Source organism: Rhyacophila brunnea, unplaced genomic scaffold, assembly GCF_057557595.1.
Source record: "Rhyacophila brunnea isolate RB1 unplaced genomic scaffold, BYU_Rbru_1.0 scaffold_3, whole genome shotgun sequence".
Taxonomy (NCBI): domain Eukaryota; kingdom Metazoa; phylum Arthropoda; class Insecta; order Trichoptera; family Rhyacophilidae; genus Rhyacophila; species Rhyacophila brunnea.
In genome coordinates this window covers 37,248,901-37,273,384 of record NW_028232965.1, presented here as the reverse complement: position 1 = coordinate 37,273,384, position 24,484 = coordinate 37,248,901, and the positions used below count along the sequence as shown (strand labels likewise).

Here is a 24,484-nt window from a genome sequence, read left to right as displayed (position 1 = left end):
AGGCGACAGAACTGAAATTAATATACCTAATATAACGCAATGTAGTAGCTACAATAATCAGAAGTTTATGACCATAGCTAACTCTTATCCATTCATTTTCATAAGAAAGGTATCAAATATTATCATTAAAGTTATAAATTTAATTTATGTTTGCGGAGCTATATTTACAAAAAAGAGGTTTAAACGGTTAAAAATATTTTGCACACGAAACGGATTATATATTTTTATCATTACAACATTTTAAGCAATGTGCTTCTGACGTTTTAGGTTATAATCTGTTGACAGCGTAATTTTTTGAAAAGCTAGTAGTTTTGTCAACATGGTAATTAAAGATAAGGGTAAAAGGAAGCTGAAAAATGAAGAGGAGAAAAGTGATTCGCCCGAAGCAAAGATTACTAAACTGGAAGAGCCAGAGAGTGAAACTACCATTACAATTGATAATACACCAACAGTTAAAAAACCAAAGCACAAGCCCGATTTCGATATAAAACATTTCCGTAAAGAAATCAATTCTAAAAAGGCACAGTCAGTCAGTGAGTAAATGGATCTTTTATTTTTTAATATAGTGACTTGTTTCATAATCATATGGAGTTTTTTAAATGTAGGCAATTGTTTAAACTTTTATTGGATTTTGAGGTTATTCTTATGTCATGCTTATATAGCCACCTTTTAGCAATGAATTAATATTTTATAGAGAATTTCTATTTAAAGATAGAATTAATATGCCTAGGATATTACCGTTTTAGCAGTGCCACAACGGGTGTGTTCTTTATTTCCATGCATTTATATGGGTCGTGTACCTATACGTGGATCAAACATATTATTTTTCTTTTTTCTAGGTCTCAATCAGTTTCTACATGTTTGCACAAAAACTGACAGTTCCGTTGACTACATATCGCTGTATTTGGAAAATGGTGGCAATCTGAATGAAATTCTAAATCAGTTGGACGAAACGAACAAAAAGAACACTCTTTTGGCAAATTCTGTCTTCAGTCTACTCCGTTTGATTTTGGTAAAAATACAATCGTCATCGCCTCAACTGTTGCAATCTGCCGAAGAAACATGCAGATATTTTTTAAGCTCATATGTTTTAACCATCGATGTAATGCTCAATGATAAATCAAATGCTAAACAGCAAAGAAATACATTGAAACTGCTGGAAGTGATCGTCAGCTTCAATATAGAGTTGGGGTTTACAGTTTTGAATCAGCTGACTCTGCAACCAAAGACTTTAGCGCATTTAGTCAAACATCAGAGTCACAAGGAGAATGAAAGTGTTCGTAGCAGTTTTATTTCCTTCATATTGGCCTTTTTGATAGAAGGAAACACGCCTCTTATAAAAACACTACTTGATAAACAGGGTTTAATGGCTATGATCTTTCCTGAACTTTTTAAAGACAAAGCTGAAACAATACTGAACATTTTACAGGTATTGAAAAGCAGTATTATAAACAATACTGACATATCAAAAACAATTAAGATCAGGACCTTCAATCAACATGTCTTGGGAAGTATGTTTAAACTGTTTAACTGGAAGGGTCACAGTGTAGAGAAGGCTATTGCGAGTGATCAAAAGAATGAGATTGAAACCTCAGTCTCTGAAGTTTTACTTATTTTGTGTACATCACACAAACATGGAATATATTTTACTGATAAGACTTTGGGTACTGGAGATACCCCTACAAGTCAATTTTTATGGAAAACTATAGAGTCTTTAGAAGCTCCGTGGAATAATGAAAGAGTAGGACAACTCATAATCAAAATGGTGTCTAGCTGTCCAGATTTATTCAGACCTGTTAAAAATTTAATTGAGCAATCGTTCGAACCTAGAATATCTGAGCAATGGTATAAGACAGTCACATTTGTGAAAAATTTACTCAAAGCTTTGCCAGCTGAAAGTGTTTTAAATAAAATGAGCGATTTGAGGCCAATCCAAATAACAAATTTTGTGAGAAATGTCTATCTACCAATACCTATACTTAAAATGTCAGCAGGATCTCTTATCACCGCAGATAATTCCATTAGGAATGAAATTGTTTTACTATTAAACGTTATGTTATCTTCGGTGAAGTCCTATTTGAAGTTGCTCAATAAGTTTGACATACAATATAATACAGTCAAACCGGTTTTAAAGAATCGATTGGAAGATTTTATTCCTAAGCATTTTCCTTCGACTGACGTATTGATAACTGTTCTTCATTCGGTTTTGGATAATACTGTAAATGAGTCTGCAGCTGATAATACGGATTCCTTCAAAATTCCATCCCCTACAAAGAGCAAATTTTTAATAAATATTTTGGACTTACTCCTTTTATACAATGATATTTTACCGAATTCGTTTGATCCGCTATCGACAATGTTAGACTCGAAAAGGTTATTTGACAAAATGAAAACAATTGACGAAATTGACAAAGGAGAACTTAAATTGAAGATTACTAAATTTTTACTATGTGCCGATAAATATGCCTTTTCTCCAGAAAAACCGTTGTTCAAAGATATCTTACTGTCCATGTTTGATGTATATATTAGTGACAATATTTCTGTCTCAAATGAAGCAAAATGTGTATTGCACAACATTCTTGACACTACAGGAATCTTTGATAAAAACAGGTCTGAAATTGATTTAATACTTCATACTATAACCATTAGCCATACAAATGAAAATAAAATAACAGCTACTATGGTTGACATTGTGGAGAGGACTTATTTAGCGTCCAGTGAATATGATATTATTCTTGCCAAACACACAATGCCGCGGAAAGAAGAAGCTATGAATGTTGACATTAATTTTGATATTTTCTTTGAAAACATTGAAAATAATACATACCAGGACAAAATCAATTTCTACCAAGAAAAGCCCAGTTTTACACATTTCCTATTGGGATTAATGAAGTATCGAATGAAGACTGCAGATAAAAAATTGGATCGGTTCATTAATAATTTCATTGTAAATGTTTTTCACTATCAGGAATCTGTCCACAATATATTGGGAGTCTTAGACGATTATCAGCTAGATAACAACGTACAGAAATATATCTCGAGTTGGACAGGTAATCCGATACAGTTGCCTGGTAAAATAATTGACAAGTCTTCAGTACTTTATAAATTAAGTCATGCTCTTCTTGCTGACGAAGAATTAAATCCAAGCCATGTCTTCAACTTTAAAGAAGTCACCGAGAAAGAAGAAAACAGAAAATATATTAATCTTGAAAATATTTACGAAGTCCTCGACGATGTTAAAGATCCCACTGAAATCACATCGTGGTTTCACTTGATTTTATTTTATACAACTCAACAGAGTTTACTGGGTTTTCTTGATGAAATTAAAAAATCAAATGCTACTAAGGCGTTATACTGCGTCCTTGAAATGATTGATAATATCAGCCAGTCAGCCGATGAAGTTTTGTCTATGGTCGAACTGTTTTTATCAAATGAAATTGTTTTAAATAATTTTACGCCATATGGAAAAAAGACAAATGAATCTCAGAAGCTTCTGACTGAATTAACTTTGGACATTTTAAAGTTTTGCTCTACTAAAAGTATTGATGAAAAATCACTATACCATACTTTGAGTCCTTACCGGCACAAAACATATTTGTCGCTTATGACACAAATAAAAAAGAGCAATAAATCCAAAAAAGGTGTTACGTTTGATAATCTAAGCAATGTTCTATTATTTATAAATCTATGTAGCTCTGACGCATCTGCTGTTTTGACAGAAATTTTAAATTTGAATGTTTCTTGCATGGTTTCTGATGAAAATGAAGCGTCATCATGGATTTTTATAATATGCTATGTGATTAATCAAGCAATTAAGACATCAAATAGGCTTTCTACAGAAATCATCACGAAGATTGCTAATTTGTATTCTAAAATTATCTGCGATTTGGATTTGGTAATTAATATAACAGACCTTGAAGAAAGTATTTATAATTATCTCATTTGTTATCCAGAGTTTATTAATGGCATTCCTCATAGTGTCTTTAAAGCGACATTTTCTGTGAAGCATGTCAGCAAATTTACATCAAGATTAAGTGCTCTTTTACTTAGGGTCAACCAAGCTTTATTACCTAAGTTCAATGAATATATTGTTAAAGAAGAGGTTCTTGGCAAAAGAGAGTTGGTTCTTCCGTTAACCCTAGCTGCGTTTCAACATTCCAAGATGAATTCTGTCGACACTGTTGTTAATGCCATTTATCATCATTACAAATCTAATATTCAAAAATTGATAGAGAAACCGCAGAAAGCTACACAAATATATAAAGACAATTATAAAGTAGTTGTGCAACTCATTCACAGATGCATGGATGTGACAGAATGCGAAGGATATATGAAAAAAGTTCATAAGTTTGATTCAATGGAGGAATTTCATATAGAAATCTTAGAAGCCCTGTTTCTTAAGACAACATTCAAAAATATTGACGATTTGTCATATGCGGAAAACTATCTATTGAATATTCTTCAGTTGGCAAATATATCCATGAAAAGAGATACACCGCAGTATGAAAAATTGGCTAAAATATATTTGGCGCTGGAAAACTTTTTGAATTGGTCTATCTATAATGAAAAACAAGCAACAGCAGACAATGAACAATTTTCCAAAGTTCGGCAGAGTTCTATTTGGCAAAATTTCTTCAAATCCATTCTCAAATTGTATTTAAGAACCTCATCGAGTGATTGTGCTGATGGTGATCACGGTGATGTTAAAAAATATTCACTACTTCATTTGAGTTCGCGTTTAATTCATTTGATCTATCCAGAAAATGATTCTGATATTGAAAATCTTTTTGAAATGACGACCTCTCATTCGGAATTTCTTAATATCATGTTGAGTAGCCGCCATGGTGATGTAAAAACGCCTTTGGTAAAATTACTTTATATCATGGTGAGCAATAATAGAAATGTAATGAAGTCCGCTCATATTCCTGTGTATCTGAGCTCCTACCACGCGACGAGGTCTACTAGCGATCAGACTATATTATGTTTATTGAGATACTACGAGAGTAATGGACAATCGATGCTGGAATACCAGCCATATTTGTGGGGAGACATGGCAGCGAATCACTATGCCGTCAGAAGTAAGCGGAAAAAATCCTCTCTGTGGAGTAATCCAACGGTTAATCACCTAATAAATTTATTGGACAAGGATACCATAGAACTGACAGTAAAAATGTTTCCTATTCACGCTAAATTGAATTCAGAAGAAAGTGTGTTACACACCGAATCGTCGGACAATAATAAAAATTTGACAGAGCAGACAATCGATTATGTTCTTAGCAATAGATATGCTAATAATCCTGGAAAAAAATCTAATAATGATGATTCCCTCTTTGTTTTTAATAAAAAAATGGCCATAAATAGATATATGAAGTCTCTAAAAGTAATGACGGATATTGAATTTGCAAATAATTCTCATTCGATGTTTGAGAATGTGGAGGTATACGATCCGGTGTTTCTGCTGCCATTATTGAACTTTATCTTGTCTCCGGGCTCTGCCGTGTCATGCCATAGAATCGTCCGTTGCGGTGTACTCGCCATTCCTCTAGCCGCCCTCTCCTCCGACTGCCCGTTGATCAGAGCTGCGGCATTCAATGTCTTACACCGGTTTTATTCTCATCTGGAGGCAGAAATGTGAGTAATGAATGTTTTGTTATTCCATAACAGTTTTGTAACATGTTTTTTTTAATGTACCTACCATTACAAACACATCGAGATTATATTATAATACCTAGTTAATTTTGATTAGTATTTAATATTTTATGAAAATTACAGATAATACAAAATGACATTTAGATTATTTATTTACATCTAAATGAGTAATTATTTTTTTTATATTTGAAGAACACCATAAATGATTGATTTTTTAGTTATTGTAATTTTTTGTAAAGCGTCAATTACATTGAGCTACTTTTGTTGGCGAATTTACAATCTGCCTGTAAAGTCGCCCAGTGTAATCATCGAACAAGCTAACAAGCAGATTGTAAACACTCTACCGAGATTATGTAATAAAAATATTCGGTCACATTAAAACAATAATTTTATGTGGTTGTCTTTGTAAAGGTTTTTTGTAACATCCCAATCGAGATGGGGTATTCATTGTAAAACTATTGTTATACTATTGTATCTTGTAAAACAGACTTTTCATACACAGACGCAGCATTTTCACACCTACTCTATGCGCACAGAAGTAAGTGTGCTTCTGCGCAGATCCGTGTTATTTAGCTATAAATAACCTTTTTTTAGATTGTTTTAAAATTATGTACAACCAATTTTTTTTAATAAAACGTCTTCTTTTTCCTTCTAGGTACTACAAAAATGACAAATTGATCTGGACGCAATTTATTGATACTCTGAAAAGCAGCATGGAATCAGCTGTTACTGCATCAGATGAAGACTTGAAAATGCTCGATTCCCCGAGACCAAAGTTGCCCTCCATCGGCTCTTTATTTATTGCAAGGGCTGCGTTTATCATGACTCGACCCTTGGATCCCATGTTTAAACCGATCAATAGTTTCGTTATATCCAAGCAGTACATCAACTTCACAGTTGTGCCAGATCTTCTCGACCTTTTTCACAATACCGATGTCCAGTATATGGAGCGTCGTGTTTGGATTCTCGAAATCCTAAGGGACGGTATTAAAAACTTTTCCGATATTAAAGTCCTCCTAAAAAGTGTTGCATTTAAAATAATACTAGATTTCTATTCGAGTAATCTCTCAGATATTCCTACTAAAATATTGCTCTTGGAAGTTATTAATTCTTCAATTTGCATTCCGAAAGCTGCCAAAATATTAACTGAAGGTTATGGTTTATTCCCTTGGCTGAGCAATACTTTCCGGTACATTCATACAGACACTAAAAACATTTTATCTATGGCTATAGCAATAATCTCTAATCTATGGTTGAGTTTATTGTGTGAATCGATTCCTAAAGTGTTGTCACCATCAGAGAGTAAGACAAACAATGACAAAATTGATATGGTTGTCGATAAATGTTTTAAAATAAGTGAAACTCTACACAGTGAAATTCTATGTCTATTGTTGGACCTACTTAAAAACCTACACGCGGTTACATTGACCGAGTTAATAACGTATTTGAATGTTTTTCGTAAAATATCTAGAAGTTCATTGAAACACGTTTCACAATTACAAATTTTAACACTGGTGAAACAGTGTGATGTATTAACTAAATGCAAACAATTTAAATTGTTAATGGAAGCTGTTGAAAATAAGAAGGCAAACAATGTAGTTACATCTCAAATTGTTTTAAAACTTAGTAATAATAATACTGACAGTGGGGTTGTATCTCAGTACTTACATGAAATTGCTGTAAACTGGCTGTCATAAATGCCGATGTCCATGAAAGCTTGTTATATAATAAGGGTACACCTATACTAAAATTTTTATACTGTGTTATTTTTCGAAACGACTGTTCTATCTCTCGTTTGTTAAAGTTAACAGCATCAAATAATAATACTATAAAATGTTATTTCGAAGAATCTGTGGAAGGAAAGTGACAATGCTATTCATATTTGCGAAGTGACAGGTTAGGCTGTGGGGACTATAATAGTGAATATTAAGTGAATATGTCTACATCACTATTTTTCTAGAGTTTCTTTATGAATTAATGTCACACCTTTTACTCCTCGCATCAAATTCGACCTGTACAATGACCAACGTTTCATACAAAGCCCTTATGTTTTTTTTAATGAAATATTGAATATTGTTACTACCTGATTTCATATCGCTTTCTATGGTAACGTATTGTACTGTATTAATATGTGTGAAATTATAATATTGTTTTATAACATACTGAGAATGTGTAAATAAATTGTTTATTATGAATTCTATGAATGAGTGTGTTTTATTTGAAAAGAATTAAGTTAGTAATTAAGGAGCGCCGTTCCGATTAATAAAATCTCGTAGAAAAATAATTTGACCATCTGAGCTAGATCGGCCATAAAACAAAAAAACCTAAAAAAATGTAATTAACGGCCCACATGCTCAGCGTATGTCAAAATGGAGCTTTCATGCTATTTTCAAAGCATGATCCTGGACATTCCTTAAAACTCATTCACTGCTGACTAGATAATGACTTTATAATTACCACCTTTAAAATGCACGTTAATTACATTGATCGGCCGCTTAGTCATTACGCGCCAGGTGCGTCTTCAGCGTCCAAAGTATTAAACGTTGTAGATAATCTATTTACATAATTTTAACGCCTTATTATCCTTTATATTTATTTTAAACATTTGATGACTGCATAAAGTATTTTTATTACATAAAAGTATTCTTTTAAACCTCTCGCTCTAATGTTTTAGAATATAGTCATATTTCAGTACGTCCATGTGAAGTGGTGTTAAGATTTTTTATATTTATTAATTTTTAAAAGCATTTATAAAACCATTAGTAAAATTTATGTCGACATTATTATAGTGAAATATTTACAATAAAAAATTATATTGATAATCTCTGTGATCCCAAATTTGACAGGAATTAGGCATTTTATTATTCAAAAAATGGGTAAGATTTACACATTTCAGATAATTCTAAAGATACTGATTATAATTACTAAGAGATTCTGGCAACCTTCTTCCAATGTTGAATGGTCACAATATAATGCAATGCTGAAAGGTGGAGATCCGACATAAATAGTGCACACTAAACTTTGTCATATTTATTTATTTTCATTGAACTAATAATACAAGTTGCAGGTGGTATTGGTTAGTTTTTTAAATTTACTTTTAAACAGGTTAAACAACGTCCATATTGATAAGGTCATCTCTGGATTTTTGATGGGTATCGAATTAGAATTTTTTTGTGAACAATTTATTCAATTTGAGAGAATTTTTTGGTCTGCCAAGCTGTTCGAAATTTTTCTTTTCAAAATCAGATTTGATCCAGTTTTTTGCTTGTTAATTAATCTATAGGTAACAGTTTTTATATGATATTACTTGTCCGATTTTCAAAAATACAGCTCAGAAGTTGGGAATCTTACTTTGTTTTAAAGTTTAATAAAATTGTATTTTCTCATTTTTATTAGTTACCTCCAGACCTGGAATTATGATACGGATAAAAGAAAATGGCGATAACCTAGGCCAGGGATGGCAAATAGGATTTGATCGGCGTGCCAAAACAAGCCATTTTTTTAAAATTCGTGGCGTGTGCCATTCTTTTTAAGGTGTAGGTTTGATATAATCTAAATATTCTAAATCATATTTATAGAATATAAAAAAAAATTAAGTACACTGGTAACTATATTGTTTATTATTATAATAAATAATACGCATAAAATGAAAGAAAATAAGGGAATATAAAAACATTTAATAACACACTAATTAATAACTAATTTTTGTTTGAGGTTTTTTGTTTTATGTTATTTGCGAGACTTCTTATATCAGGCGGATATGTCGTTGATTGCTGCTGAATCTTCCTTTGTCAACATATTTCTAGTCTTTGAATGTACATGTAGGTAACCGTACTTCTTCCAAACATTCTACAAACTTTTCCAAGAGAATGGCCCTGTTTAACCAACACACATTGTTATACATTAAATATCAAATAGACAATTTACGTCATTTAATAGTTTTTTGAACTGTATTTTGTGCAAGTCGCGTGCAACTATAAAATTATAATCTGGCTGCCTTTTTGGAAATCTCTTTTAAATCTGTAGTACCAACTTTCGAACATAGCAGTTGATGAATAATAAATGAAATCCTATTATTGGACGATTAATGTGATTTTGAAATAATCTTGAAATTTAAAAATGAAACTTTGGCGTAATCGTTTTGAATATTAAAAAATAAAAGGAATTATTTTTTTGGCGTGCCATCGAAAACTTTTAGCGTGTCACGTATTTGCCATCGCTGGCCTAGGCCAGTGGTCGGCAAACCATGGCTCGCGACTTTATTTTTATTAAATTTATTTTTACTTATTTAGGTATGGTCCCAATATTTAAGCTCGATTTGATATAAATAAAAAGGATTTCAAGTTGTACACTTTTATATTTTTTAATAAAAATGGATGTTTTTAAAAAAAGATATAAAAAATATTAAAACTAATTTGTCAAAAATCTAAACGGTGAAAATTTGAAAACTTGATAAGCTAAATTTTAATAATAAATAATTAGAAGATAAAAAGAACTTTTTATATACCACGCTTTTAAATTTTCTATTGAATCATATACTTAAACTTAACAATTCTATGTATTAATAATTTAGGACAAATAAGGCAATTGTCAACAAATCATTTTTTCTGCTATTTTGCAACAAACAAACAAAATGTAGAATACTGAAATGTCATTTTGATTTCCATAGTAACGCACGTATATATTAATAATTTAGTTGCTAGGACCACCCCCTTAGCAACCAATAATAGTGGATTGGATTACGGATTTCTTCCGAAATAACTTTTCACACAAAACAGAATTAACTGAAAATGAATTCAATTCTACTTAAAGATGGCTAAAAGTATTAAAAGAATGCATTGGCATTGTGTTCTGATATATTCTAAAAGTTTAAAATGTCTAGCTAGTCGGGAAGTTAGTTAAAAATCGATTGCAAGATTTGTACTGGATAAACAACAAGAATACGAGCTAAGAAAAACGTGGTAATATAACCATAAAAAATAATGTAATAATAACGTAACCTATGTGACAAAATCACATTTTTTTACAATTATTGTAAGTTTATCTTTGACATTCAAAAAAATCTTTTTAATGTTTTCAGATACATATTTATTAATAATTAATACAGTTGAAATTGTAAATTATCAAAAAAAAATCTAAAATTGCAAGCATCGTATTTTTCCGCTAGGTTCTCTGTTGGCATAAAGGAAATTGAGGATGGGATACTTTAAACTTTAAAGTATTCACATTGCATAAGATTTTTTATAATTATAATCTTTCTCTTTTAAATTTAATGTTTTAAAATTATGTTTTGGTTATTAAAATACTTAAAAATGTTAATTATGAATAAATTGTGCCTCTGCTAATCGGAACATTCACCTTAAATTTTCCAACTATGGAAAAAGTGTCTATACTGGTATCATATCGGTCAAAAAGAATCGATATCTACCTTTTAAGGACCAGTTTCAATGTTTGTTTGACACAGTAGATTGAGCGAATGGCCAACAACAAATCATTGTACAACAGTATAACCTCCACTCTGCGGAGGCCTACATGTTCCGCTCTTGTCTAATCCTAATCAGACTAGATTGGCGTTGTACCACAGCTGTGTGAATTTGTAGCGTCGTGTGATTTGACCCTTAGGCGCGAAAATGGTAAATGGCGAAAATACTTTTATATTACTGTGGTTTGACATACTCATTCGCTGCTGACTAGATAACGATTTTTTAATTACCACCTTCAAAATGCACGTTAATTACATCGATCGGCCGCCTGGTCATTACGCGCCAGGTGCGTCTTCAGCGTCCAAAGTATTAAAGATTAAACCAACTATAATACCTACTTATGCAAATGTTTCTACCCGGATATGGGCGGGGTACGTACCTACCTACTTACTAAAATACAGTATACCAACTCACACAATTTGCTGAATATTATCGAACTTAACTATCCCAAACTCCAAAGTAAGTTGATTGATAATGGTTAGGCTAAGTAGAATCTGATTGGGAAAATATATGTTAAAGTGGACCGATTCATGCCACAACAATAATAGTTGTGTGAATAACACATCATATTATCATGTCATCATCAATCAGCCTGGATCGATCCACTGCTGGATAATGGCCTATCTAGGCTGATTTTATTCCTCTCGGTCCTGTGCACTCTTATATACTATTTATTCAATCCAGCTGCCTCTGGGCCAACCTTTCGGACATCTTCTACCTTTATTAATTCATTAACATTAGATACATAATTAATTGATAATTTGAGAAACCGATATGTACCTATCTACCAGTGGCGTGCTGCCCATAAATGCTGTAGATATGGAGCATTCTGACAAATAATCAATACATAATATTATATAGGTAATATATTGTGCAATGGTATGGTAAATTTTCTAAAAGTCTTATAGCTAGGTACCTACTATTAATTTTAAGAAAATATTTTTAGAATATAAAAAACTTCCAAGAGAATGCCTGAAGTTAAAGCGCTAAGGATCATGACGAAGAGGCTACCCCAACGGAAGAGACCCAGAGGTCGACCAAGAAGGAGATGGGCTGACGTCGTAGAAGAGGACTGGCTTCATATAAGAAGACCCTGTAACTGTAGAAGTGTGGCGAGAGACCGGAGTGAGTGGAGAGCGGTTGTGGAGGAGACCAAATCCCACCCCGGGATATAGCGCCGTGGAAGAAGAAAAAACTTCCAACGCATTACCACAGCATTGAGATAGACTATACCACTTCATTGGCCGCATGCCAAGATACAAAACCGTAAATAGATAATAATATGTAACATATAGTACAGTATTCCTACAAGCAAAAGTCACCACACGCCACTACTACCTACGTCCTATAAGTTAACGAGGTTATCGGTATGAATACCCGAACAAAACTATTTTTTTTAATCTTTATTATTTCAACCTATCTAGATATATATATTTAGAATTATTAGTAACCATATCTTTGCTTTTCGTACAAGGTGGTTGTTGGTAAATTTGAACAATCACGAACACCCAGGTTTTGAGAAAAACACATACATATTGTGTGTCCTGACCGGGATCGAACCCAGGAACTCTCGGGTGGAAGGCAAGCGCCTTACGCACTGCACCACGAGAGCCGCCTTATCTGGATATATTATAACAATGTAGTTAGATTCCAACCGGATAATTTGTTAATAATAATTGTGGTGTATACCTATGTAGGTATGTAGATACATAACTAATTAATTAATTACCTAATTAAGATATTTTCTTGCCTTTTTATCTGCAAATTAGTTATAATTATTCAAATTAAATCTATTTGACTATCTAATAATTAATAATTAACCACACGACTGGTCGGTTTAATTCGTCTAACACGTTTTCTAAACTGTTTTGTTTTGTACTGTGCCTATCTCCTTTGATGTATCTCATATGATGATTTTCAATGTGATTTTAGAAACAATTTTTTCATTTTCAATTTAGTTCCTGAAGAGTTTTATTAGAAACGTGTCGTTCCTGATATTCCCAAGAATTATACGATTCTACTGCACTCACGCACACTTTTTATACCTACTAACTAAAATATTTGATAAATTCAACTTTTTTTGTTATTTTTTATTTAAGGCGTGAGACCCTTTTAGGCCCAATCGGTTTAATTGCCCTAAGACCGGGCCTGACAGGGGTAAAAAGTCTCTGAAACAATTTATCTACTCATCTATTTTCCTTTATAATAGATAATCGATATGAAACTAAGTGCTGGGATATATTATTCAATATAGTTGACTTTAAAAAATGTATCTGTAAATTAAATCAAATCCAATTCTCTGCAAATTATACTTTATAGTTTATTATGTACCTACTACTGTAATTATTCGGCATATTAGTTTGAATAGTAAATACCAAACTAAACTTTTACCAACACACTTTTGAATAGAACTTATACGCGAACTTATCAAATTCGATGCGTTTCTCAGTAATTCTGTATAATAGTCGTGCGAGGAAACAGGTAAAAATGCAGGTGTGTCGTTGTCTCGCGAGTTAGACGGCCGGCATTTTATGATTTCGAAGGTTTCAAGCCGCCCCGAGAAGATGGCAGCAGTAGTTGATCGGACGCTGTCATTTTGCACCTGTCGTACGCCGTGCAGACGTGCAGTGCCCGTCTTATTCCGCATTGAAAATTTAAAACATCGATATGTTTCGGTGTAATTTAATAGAATATTAATACAATTTTACAGATGTACCCTAGTGTGTGATATTCCGGATTTATTTTGGTGTCGATTTTTTAACGAGTTTTGTATATGACCGCGCGTTGAAATATTTTCGATTATTGTTTATTTCGCTGTACCAAGTTATTGTTGGTCCGATAAGTTACTAATACGCAGAATAAAAAATAGTATAGTTATATTAAATAACACTCGATTAATCAATAGTAATCAAAACATTGATTATAATAATATAGTTTTGAAACGAAAGCAAATAACGATTGATATAAATATGTGTATTTAAATATTGAAAAGCGTCCCAATAATTAATATTTTCTACATAAATATGCGTTATAATTTTTTTGTGAAATTTCCGACCGGATGTGTGTCCATGTGTGATCTTTTGTTATTTTTCAATTGAGTTTGCTTTCGAAACCAACAGCAGGTCAGTGAAAAAATATTGTGTGTGTTGTAAAATAACTCAAAGCCAACCGAGTGAGACCACATATTTTGTGCCAAGTTTAGTGTGAGCGACGCTGATGTAAACATTGCTATTTTGATTGGCTTCTCTGATAATAATAATTCGATTTATATTTATTGACATATATAATAATATGCATTTTATACGTTGAGATTGTAATACCTACCTATCTCCTACGAATGTTTTTGAATAATTTGAATATGTGTCTTTGAATGGTTGTTAACTACCTTTTCAAAAATAATTTACTTGATAAACAAGTTTTGTGTTTCTAAAGTGAAAAAGTGTTGTTAATAAAAATCTAGTGTTAAAATTAAATTTGAATTTTAAGTGCTGCTGAAGGATTTACAATAAACATTATAATGTAAGTTTTGTCATATTTTTATAATATTTAATACTTGCCTACACTACATTATTTCCGCAATACCTAACTAAGTTAAATTATTTTATAGATTGATTAAAGAGTGACTTGAATAAATAATATAAGTAAAACAATTAAATAGGTACCTACCCAATATTCCGTTTGTAATGGCAGTCTACATACTAAGTAGGTACCTAGTAATACTATGACAAAATGAATATTTTAAATTACTATTAAAGTAGGTATGAATCCATATAGAGCATGTAGGTATTTAAATTAATGAATAAAAACATCATAATTTAAATACAAGCATTGATTCATCAGCCGGGGCCGATTCAATTATGTATGAAGGCCTCCCCTAGCTCACTACATTCTTATAGGTCCATAGTTCTTCGCTGACACGTACTTCCATCGACCATTGTGAGATCGTCTATTAAGCGGGTTTTAGGGTGTCTTGTGGTTATGTCCCCCACATCCTGGCTAGGATCGTTGGCGGGCCCCTCTACCTATCGTGAGGGATAAAGGCTGTGTGACGCTCTATAGTAACGTTTTCCAAATGGTGTACGCGGTAAAATTTATGTGTACATATACGTATTTAGTGTTTTTTGTATATTTTAATACATCCATTTGAATTATGGAGTTATCAAGTATCGATACACAATTAAAAATAGCACCATACACCCACATAATTAAATAAAAAAATAACAGTATTAAAGGAAAATAGCGCCGCAGGTGACTTTTTTTACTATTCGAGCAAATTTGTGATGTGTGTTTATCTCACTTATCTGGTCGACTCGCCACGCCAGACCCCTCCTGAGCCCGGGCCTCCAGGCTAGAGCCCTGTCAGCCCCTTCCTTGTGGGGGCCATGCCTGTGGTCGTTTATTGCCCATTCGTTACCACTGTATGACTGCATTCGTTCAGCGGTCCACTCATCGAGCGACACTGGCAAGCATTGATATTACATTAAAAATATATTAATTTAAACAAAAGACAATAAATTTGTGTAACATAGATATTACTTAAGTATTACTTAACTCAAATAATTTAATAATGTCCTAGATTGCTTGCGTTCACTCAGATGGAGATTGTTATCAGTATTTATAATTATTATAAAATAATTAATAAAGTGTCAAACACACGATGAACAGCATCATACAATATGCCCGTCTTCCTGCGCCCCGCCGAACCTTGCGGTATGGTCAATGTCCAACTATTGTTGTTTTTTCATTTTGGGTAGGTATCATACATTAACAATGCTCTAATTCCAGAAACATTTATTTATTTAATACTAAATTTAATATTAGATTCGATTGTAAGTATATAAATAAAACACATTCAAATATGATAATATGCATTGAGTACTAAACTTACTACCACACAACAAGTTAATAAATACAATTCCGACAGGCTATACCCCAATACTCTACATTTTGACGCAGGGTTTTGAATGTGTGAGTGGCCTACGAAAATGAACCACACACTATAAACGTGCAATAGTGTGTGTTGAAACCTTAAAATATACCAATCTTTAATGCATAAACCGAGAGCAGTTGTCAGAATGAAGGAAAAGCGTATTCTTAACACGTGTTTAAGTTTATACCATATTCTTCCACAGTCGAGATCGGTTGCCTGTTACACCACACCTGTTAGGTATTTCAGTTCCCATTATTTCTGAGTTTCCTGGGTAAGTACTACATATCTACAGCTACAACGCCATTTCCATCTTATTGTTTTTATGTAGTAAATTGGAATAAGTAAAACAACCCTGACTCAATGTATACTTATATTTTACGTAATACATATGCAGTATTTCATACCGTTTTTAACAGCATCAAATTTACGTACGAATACGGTATTTATTATGGTTACATGTAAGTTGGACCTACGTAAAATATTTCACCGTTAGCTTTCTTATCGAAAACAGATGACCGAATACTATACGGCCTCCAATTTCATTAGATTCAATATGAACATTAATTCAATTTCCATTGCTGATTTTGGCAAAATTCATGAATTTAAGAATGAAAATCTAACCTAACATAACCTAACAAATAATCCAGTATATCGCCTATTTTCGAAATTTGTTTGCTGCTGGTTTCCTGTAAAGTATAAACCGACAATAACCGTGTTTTTTTGTTTCTTTATTAAACACCACAACATTCCGTGAAGCCCAATAATAGTGGTAAAACTCCCTGAGGAATTTACATATTAGATTATGTAAATATATTTTGACCTCACTGGGAATCGAACCCAGAAGTCCGTGATGGAAGGCCAGCGCCTTGTGCACTGCACTACGAGAGCTTTAGACATGGATTTTATGTCAGTACTATACGACCCAAAGAGGTTGGATGGTCTTTAATATACGGCCATATATTTCCGATACAATATTTCACGGTGAAGTGTGATACGGCGAACTGCATACGTACAAGTTTCCGGACACGATTTATTACACAAAGCTACAATAATAATATTGCTGTCGAATGATTTATAATGCTCATTTTTGTCAAAACTTCTAATTTAATTTTACTCGAACACCGCAGATAGATGTTTAAATAATCTCGAAAGATTTTTAAGTGGTTTAGTGTATAATTAATACTTTTATTGTAGGCTTTGATGTTAACTTATATTTATGCAGGCACAGTGTTATTGTAAGATGTAATATTTTTTATAGACCATTGTCTATGCCGTGCGTTTACATTCAAAACGCTCAGACACTGTGTGGGAAATTGACAAGAAAACTCGCGCGTGTTTTTACCAACCTCGTCGCTGCCGGGGAAATAAATTAAATTGTAAGACAGCATGCTAATTAAATATGAAGCCTTTACTTTATGAATCCCAGCCCATATTTTGTGAATCTTAATTTAAGCCGAAGTTCTTAACGAACTGAAATTCCTCTAGCGGCAAAACAAAAGATTCGAAACAAACGAACAATACCTAGGTACTAATTTTATCAAAATAACGAATTATAAGATTAAGTATATATTTAACTGTTATACTTAACGAATTACTATGAAGATTTTCACGTTTTTGTAGAACTGAACGAATCTTACATGTTACAGCGGGACTTAGATCACGAAAAAGCTCATTATATTCCTTTAAATATATTTTTAGTTTAGCCGGTGGCAGTTAAATACATCAGGGCCCAGATTCTTATTCAAACTTTTGGATATACATAGCCTTAAGTAAGTGTGGTTACTTATTGTGTATTGTACGTATTACATTTCTCCGTGAGCTTTCTTACCGCAAATATATATATGTAAGTACAGTATTGAGATAAAAAATATACGTTGTTCGTGGAGCATTGGAGACAGTAATGTTCCAAGTTTATTTGATTTAATAATAATATTAATTTGATATTGATATGTTTAAAAAGTCTGATAATAACGATGTAATTATTATCAGACATTTGATAGGTACGACATGACATGTACGAGCATCTACTTTTGTATCATTCAGAATTTTATATAAATAGGTATATACGATTTGATTGTATTTCTAATTTACTTACCTACTTAGATATTTTCTTCTGTCTTTCCCTTGTATTCCGGTGGTTTTTATTACGTGTTTTATTTAGACTTGAATTTGATCTCAATATTATACGGCCATATATATACGATACAACACATCACGGTGAACTATGATTCGGAAAACTGCATACGTACAAATATCCGGACACGGTTAAATGCATCTTAATTTTAGATGGCCGAATTAAGCTGTTTACTGACTGGCACCGCCACATTTAGTTGCAAATTGCAGCAGGCTGTTAGGTATATCGTACATAAAATTGAATAAAATATCGTATTGCATCTAGTCCAAAATTTAAGTATATTGTACATTAGTCGTAGCAATTTTAAGTTGTTGCAAATAAAATGGTGGTTGTGTTACCGTATTATATGATGTAGTCACTAACTAAGCATGTATAGCCAATTAAAATTTCCATATGATCATGAACGCATATTTGACAAAACTTTGAAGCGGGTTTCTTTTGCACTTGTCTGATAGGTAAACAAAAAAATGCTTCTATGCTGATATTTTTCGCTACCATAGATTGAAGGTTAAGTTTTTTTTGTTAGTAATAAACAAAATACCTAGTCAACCAACACAATATCAATCAATCACATTTTGCAAAAACAACATGTGAATTTTCCAGATGTCGGGAGCGAGCCCACGCCCACGGCTTCATAAGCGAATACTCTTGGTCTAGAACTACTTCACATCGCCATCAAAATGAGATACTTAATCTCATACTAAATTTCGCTATCTAATGCTACGGATATATTTACTTCCACTTATACCTACAAACCAATTAATAAATATTATATCATTTCTATTCGATGATAAGCTCATTTACATGCGAAGCTTTTGAAAACTTCATAGAATATATTGTAGAAATATATTATATAATAATTCTTGTTTACTATTGAAGAATTTGCCGCATTTGCATAAATTGATGATTGATTTTAAAAACAGTTTTGAATCCAGTTATTAGTTAAGCATAATAAAATGACTATTAGGATCCAAGGAAAGTTTGGCAAATGGATAAATCGTCTTCTATAAATCAGTTCGCACTTCGCACTGTCGATATATCCAAATTTCGCAGAGAAATAGTAATTTTAATTCACTGAAAATATTATCATACTATGCTATTTGTTGTACCTAGCTATTTTTTATAAATTTTATTGCATGTTTATCCAAGCATCTTATTTTTACCCTTCATTATTCGACACGGATATCTCCCCAGGTGTGTGAATTGACAGTTGAAATAAAATGTCAATCTAATGACACTTCTACACAGAATAAAGACATTAATGTCTCACCTGAGCTTTGCTGTTCTTTTACATCTCTGTTTCATTACTGACCATCGCCAGTTAATATCGATATCTCCAGTGGAGTGCATGCATATTATTTATTTTACAAGGTTCTTTTAAAATGGCATAAGAGTCAAAATAAGAAGGCTTATCATCTCTTAATCATAATATGGACTTCTACAAAGCGGGAGTTTATGTTATACATATATATATTTTATTTATCAAATAATGGTTATTATCAATTACCTCAATACATTAAATATTTTTTTTAAATATCTAAATACGATTTCAAAAAAAATATTAATTTAGTTAGATGCAAGAAGACCACTATATACTTCAAATACGGAAATTTTATCACTACCAAGGGCGCTTAAGCATGATCAAATCTTTGCCGTACAAATAAAATTAGCTTCAAAACAAAATAAATGGGACCCTTATAAGATAGTTTTAATCGGAGTGTAAAATAAAAAAAAATATTGGTCTAAGAAGTTTAATTCAAATTATCATAATGAATAATTTATATAAATGTTTTTATGCAAATCTTCCAATTATTTATTTAACAATTTGAGAATTATTTTATCTGGGTCAAATACGTTGATATTATGTATTTGTTGTCCTTGAGTACACCACTGGAATTAATCACTCCTCTTTTATCTTATTGTATAATACTTATTGGTATTAAAACTCGGACTGATATCATGAAAGATATTTTAACTGCAAATTTCGCGCGGATCTTTTCCATTTTCTACATGTATAAATGCTTCTTTTACAAAGATATTCATGCAATCAATAAAATAAATAAGCTATGTAAACTGATAACCTCATATTAGTGAAAATAATCCCTTTATTAAACCTAAAAAATAATTAAAAATTCATAATTCATATTATACATAAATTTGCAAACATACATACTTATACAGATTTATGTTTATTTTCCAATTGTTCAGTGATTAATAATAGGTTGAGATTGTAAATAATATTATATTATATAATCCACTTATGAAGTAGTGGGTCGTGGAGTCGAATCCCGGGTTCGGTAGATTCATATTTTTCTTGGTGTATCTAGACTCAAATCATATGCCTAATAAGTTAAGCATGTGGCTAACATCGATTTCTCGTTTAAAAAATATCCGTAAGGTGGCCAAGATCCAAATCGGATTGTACAGCCCAATTACATTAATATGTCATTGGTACAGCCAATGGAAAAGAGAAAAAGAAATCAGACTGGGTTACTTTGTTAAGGCATCCGTAGTATGTGGTTGAGCCTGGTCCAACGTGGCATCATCACTAATTTAAATGTGACGATGGGTTGTATAGTTCACTATTTTATCTTCTAATTTCTGTCATTTTTGGTAATAACACCCACTGCACTGTATTATATCATCCTCGATCCCTTAAAAATACTATAAATAAGTTGTATATGCCACCTAAGGGGTGGTAACAAGGAGTCAAAGGACTGGCCACCGACAGATATTCTTGGAGACGCTTTGTGGTATTCATATGTTACACATCGGTAGTAAACATGGACGACTAAGAAACTGGGTTTCAAAATAATTAAAAAAATATGTATCAGGTATATACTATCCGAAAACTAAATATATATATATAGGTAAATATTTAAAAAGTATCTAGGTATTCATTATTGAAGGTATCTGTAGTTAAAAATATTAAACGGTCAGGATGGTAGGGTTTTAAAGAGATTCTCTTCCTTGATAATAATTATTAAATTTCAAGCTATATTAAATTTAATGCCATCGCTAATGATAACATTCCTTTTACGGGGTAGGGCGTGTTATTTCTCATGCTATTAAGAGCTTATAAGTAAAATGAATTAAAGATCCACCCATATTATACTCAGGTATCTAAGAATTACAGACAATTTATCATGAGTCCACTAATAAATGTAGTATACTAATAAGTATATTATTAGTAAATGTGTGTTAAAATTAAACGATATAAGTACCGGCATATATATATAAACTAATAAACTTATAATTATAAAACAATTGATATACTAGGTTTCCCAAGAAAATACCTCCTCCAGTCTCCTGGATACCTCGAGAGTACCTGAAATAGCGACTGCATTACTTATTTTGGATGTATATGCAGGACTCGAAATGGACCGGAACGCACCGGAGCGCTGTTCCTGTTCGTGAAATCGGTAAAATTATCGTTTCGTCTCGTGGAATAAATAATTTGACCGTCTGAGCTGGATAGGCCATATAATAGAAAATCTAACACACTTATTTTCATGAAAAAATATACATAAACTTTGATAACTTTAGGTACTATCAATCTAGGTACTAAAAATCTTTAGAAAACTGTCGAGCGCTCCGGTTTGTAAATTTTTCCATTTCGAGCGCTGTAGTATATGCTAATTCACTATCACAGGTACTCAGTTGAATGGCATTCACCTGATTTATTAGTCAAGCGACGACTAATCTCAGCCACCGTCTTCAAAAGTAGAGGGTCCCCATGGTCCAAATGTCTCGAAACCCAGAGGACAGAGATACAGTAATTAGGTGACAGGCAGTCATATTTTTTGGCTCTGTTAGACTCGGCTAAAAAAACTGCTGAATGTAAAAACATAACTATTACATTTTGCCCAACAATTATTTTATTAATATTTATACCAACGTATGGAAAATAAAACTCAATACATTTTTTTCGTATTTACAAAAATTCTCACATTTAGAGAATTAAAAAAATATGATTGGATTGTTATAAAGGAAATAATTTTAATAGTTATTTTTAGAAAAAGTTGATGATGCCACATTCCCGAGAAAATAGTACCTACAATAATATTGTTATATCTTGATTCAAGATCATTTCCAGAAATCCAAAAAATAACCTCAAACCACCTACAATCCGTAATAATATTAAGAACATACCTAGGTATATCTGATATCGTAATGTACAAATTTATAATATACTTTTTAAAAAGTATTCGTATATTTTATTCATATTAATATATTTGACAAATAAAAAAAATCAAAATCAATCCCGGAATTCCAATATTTTTAATCCCGAAATATCGGAATCAATAATTCGATCGAAATTGCAAATCTTAATAATATATAGGCATTGGGTATGTACGTTTTCATTTCAACGTATTTTTAATAATTCGCAGATGTATTTAAAAACTTCATTTCATTAACAATTAATGTATAAAAGTGTTTCACATTTATTAATGAAATCTAATCAAAGCGTTTGACAGATTCATCGGTGTTCATTTAAAAACATTAGTTGTTTGTGACGTGCATTTAATTTAACACAAACTTTGTTTTTTTTAGTAGTAAGGTCGGCAGAATTTGAAGATGTCGTGAGGAGTTCAATGAATAATTTAATTATTTTATCGCGTGATCTCGAGACAAGACATTTAAAAGTTAAATAATGCTTTCACGAAACGTTTTCAATTTTTCTCAACTTGTAACATTATTTTGTTACATTTCGACTCACGATTAACGCTTTGAGACTTAAACGTGTTTTATTGGCTTTTATCATATAAAATAATTATCTTTTCATAGTTTTAATAATCTGTTCAATTAAAAAAGTTTCTATGTCAGTTTTACGCATTCTAGTTTTTATAAAAATAATTTAGATCTATGTAATATGTACCTATTACTATGGATTATTCGAAAATATTGATTATAAAATATTAGCAATTCCTCAGTACCTACATATATTTTATTATAAATAATTATATTTGTATATTTTTTGTATTTATTTCTATACTTATATTAGTTATATTTATAACAATATCAGTTTCGTCCTTTAGATACTTCCAATTTCCACGGTGGTCGAAGGGCTACGCCTGACGCTTATAATGTCATGGACCTGGCAAAAAGACACATGTTATTTTTTAATGTGTGTTTGGATCCAGAGTATGGGCCTAATAGGTTAAGTAAGTGACTAACATCCATTTCTCGTAAAAAAATGTCAAGAAAGCTCTTCGTTTTTCCCATTTTTTATAAAATAGTATAGGTTTCCACAAATTTATTTATTGACAGAATTCAATGGTTACAATATAGGAGCTTTTAAAAAAAAAATTAACCAGTATTATTATATAGAGGTAAGCAGAAGAGAGTAAATTATCATTTTCGCGTCTAAGCGAGCCATATGGGCATGTACAGAATGAAGTTTATTTTTATATACCTATTTGACGATTAATGGTTTGGCATCCAACTAAATCCATGGTCTCGACCGAACACATTGAAAACCATGTATTGTTTTCTGTATGTTTTCACGGTTTCAGAGACGAACAATTTAATACTACTTCACCGTAGTATCTATAGTATATGACTTTGATTTCTTAAGAGATTTTTGTCATTATATTATCAATATCAGTAAAACATGGCATCGTAATGAAATGATGCTTATCTTCAAATGGGAAGAAAGCAGGGCTCGAAATGGACGGGAGCGCACCGGAGCGCCGTTGCGGTTCGTGAAATCGGTAAAATTATTACTCCGACTCGTGGAAAAATATTTTGACCGACCGGTCGTATAATAAAAATATAATAGAATGATAACTATATAAATATCTTAGAAAAATTGTCGAGCGCTCCGGTTCGTAAACTTTTCCATTTCGAACGCTGGAAGAAAGTATTGTGTTTATAATATTAGTACTTATATACCGACGTATTTCAAAACAAACATAAAATAACTGAGTAAGTAGGTACCTACTTATACTTTGTTATCAAACTCATAACTACCAGAACGTACATTATCTTGAATTGAAAGTGCACTTTGTTATAAAGATAAGTAAACACTCGTATCTTTTTAACCTAAGTGCAGCAATAACATTTCTGTCCAAAAGTGAACATTCAGAATAATTCAATATTCTTGTTGTAGTACCTTAAAAACACATTAAAAACTATAATATAGTGATCCTGATATAAGTGGTTCACAAGCATAGTGAACCAAGTCCATTCTGGTTATTTTTGAGTACCTATGCTAGGTTCAAACATAATATTTGAGTATTTCTAATTATGTAAGGGTATGGTTGAAATTCTAGTGTTATTTTGAAA

The 24,484-nt window shown here is 31.9% G+C and overlaps 2 protein-coding genes across 2 annotated transcripts in view; both read left to right on the top strand.

Annotated features, from left to right (window-relative positions):
• Nucleotides 1-257: 257 nt before the first annotated feature.
• On the top strand, nucleotides 258-7,853 carry LOC147068317 (nucleolar pre-ribosomal-associated protein 1). The gene is made up of 3 exons (XM_085953308.1): nucleotides 258-533; nucleotides 840-5,631; nucleotides 6,305-7,853. The coding sequence occupies exons 1-3, from the start codon at nucleotides 320-322 to the stop codon at nucleotides 7,344-7,346; spliced, it is 6,048 nt and encodes a 2,015-aa protein (XP_085809434.1). The 5' UTR covers nucleotides 258-319; the 3' UTR covers nucleotides 7,347-7,853.
• Nucleotides 7,854-13,707: 5,854 nt separating this feature from the next.
• The window catches only part of dgo (ankyrin repeat domain containing protein 6 diego), a 245,741-nt gene continuing 234,964 nt past the window's right edge, over nucleotides 13,708-24,484 (top strand). The window contains exon 1 of the mRNA XM_085953293.1: nucleotides 13,708-14,651. The gene's annotated coding sequence lies outside the window, so the exon portion shown is untranslated. The remainder of the gene's footprint in view (nucleotides 14,652-24,484) is intronic.

Bases quoted from the DNA above. Each gene is read 5' to 3' on its own strand.
- LOC147068317 (XM_085953308.1), top strand. From the start codon at position 320: ATGGTAATTAAAGATAAGGGTAAAAGGAAGCTGAAAAATGAAGAGGAG. The intron at 534-839 runs GTGAGTAAATGG...TCTTTTTTCTAG, and splicing joins TAAAAAGGCACAGTCAGTCA to GTCTCAATCAGTTTCTACAT. The intron at 5,632-6,304 runs GTGAGTAATGAA...TTTTCCTTCTAG, and splicing joins TCTCATCTGGAGGCAGAAAT to GTACTACAAAAATGACAAAT.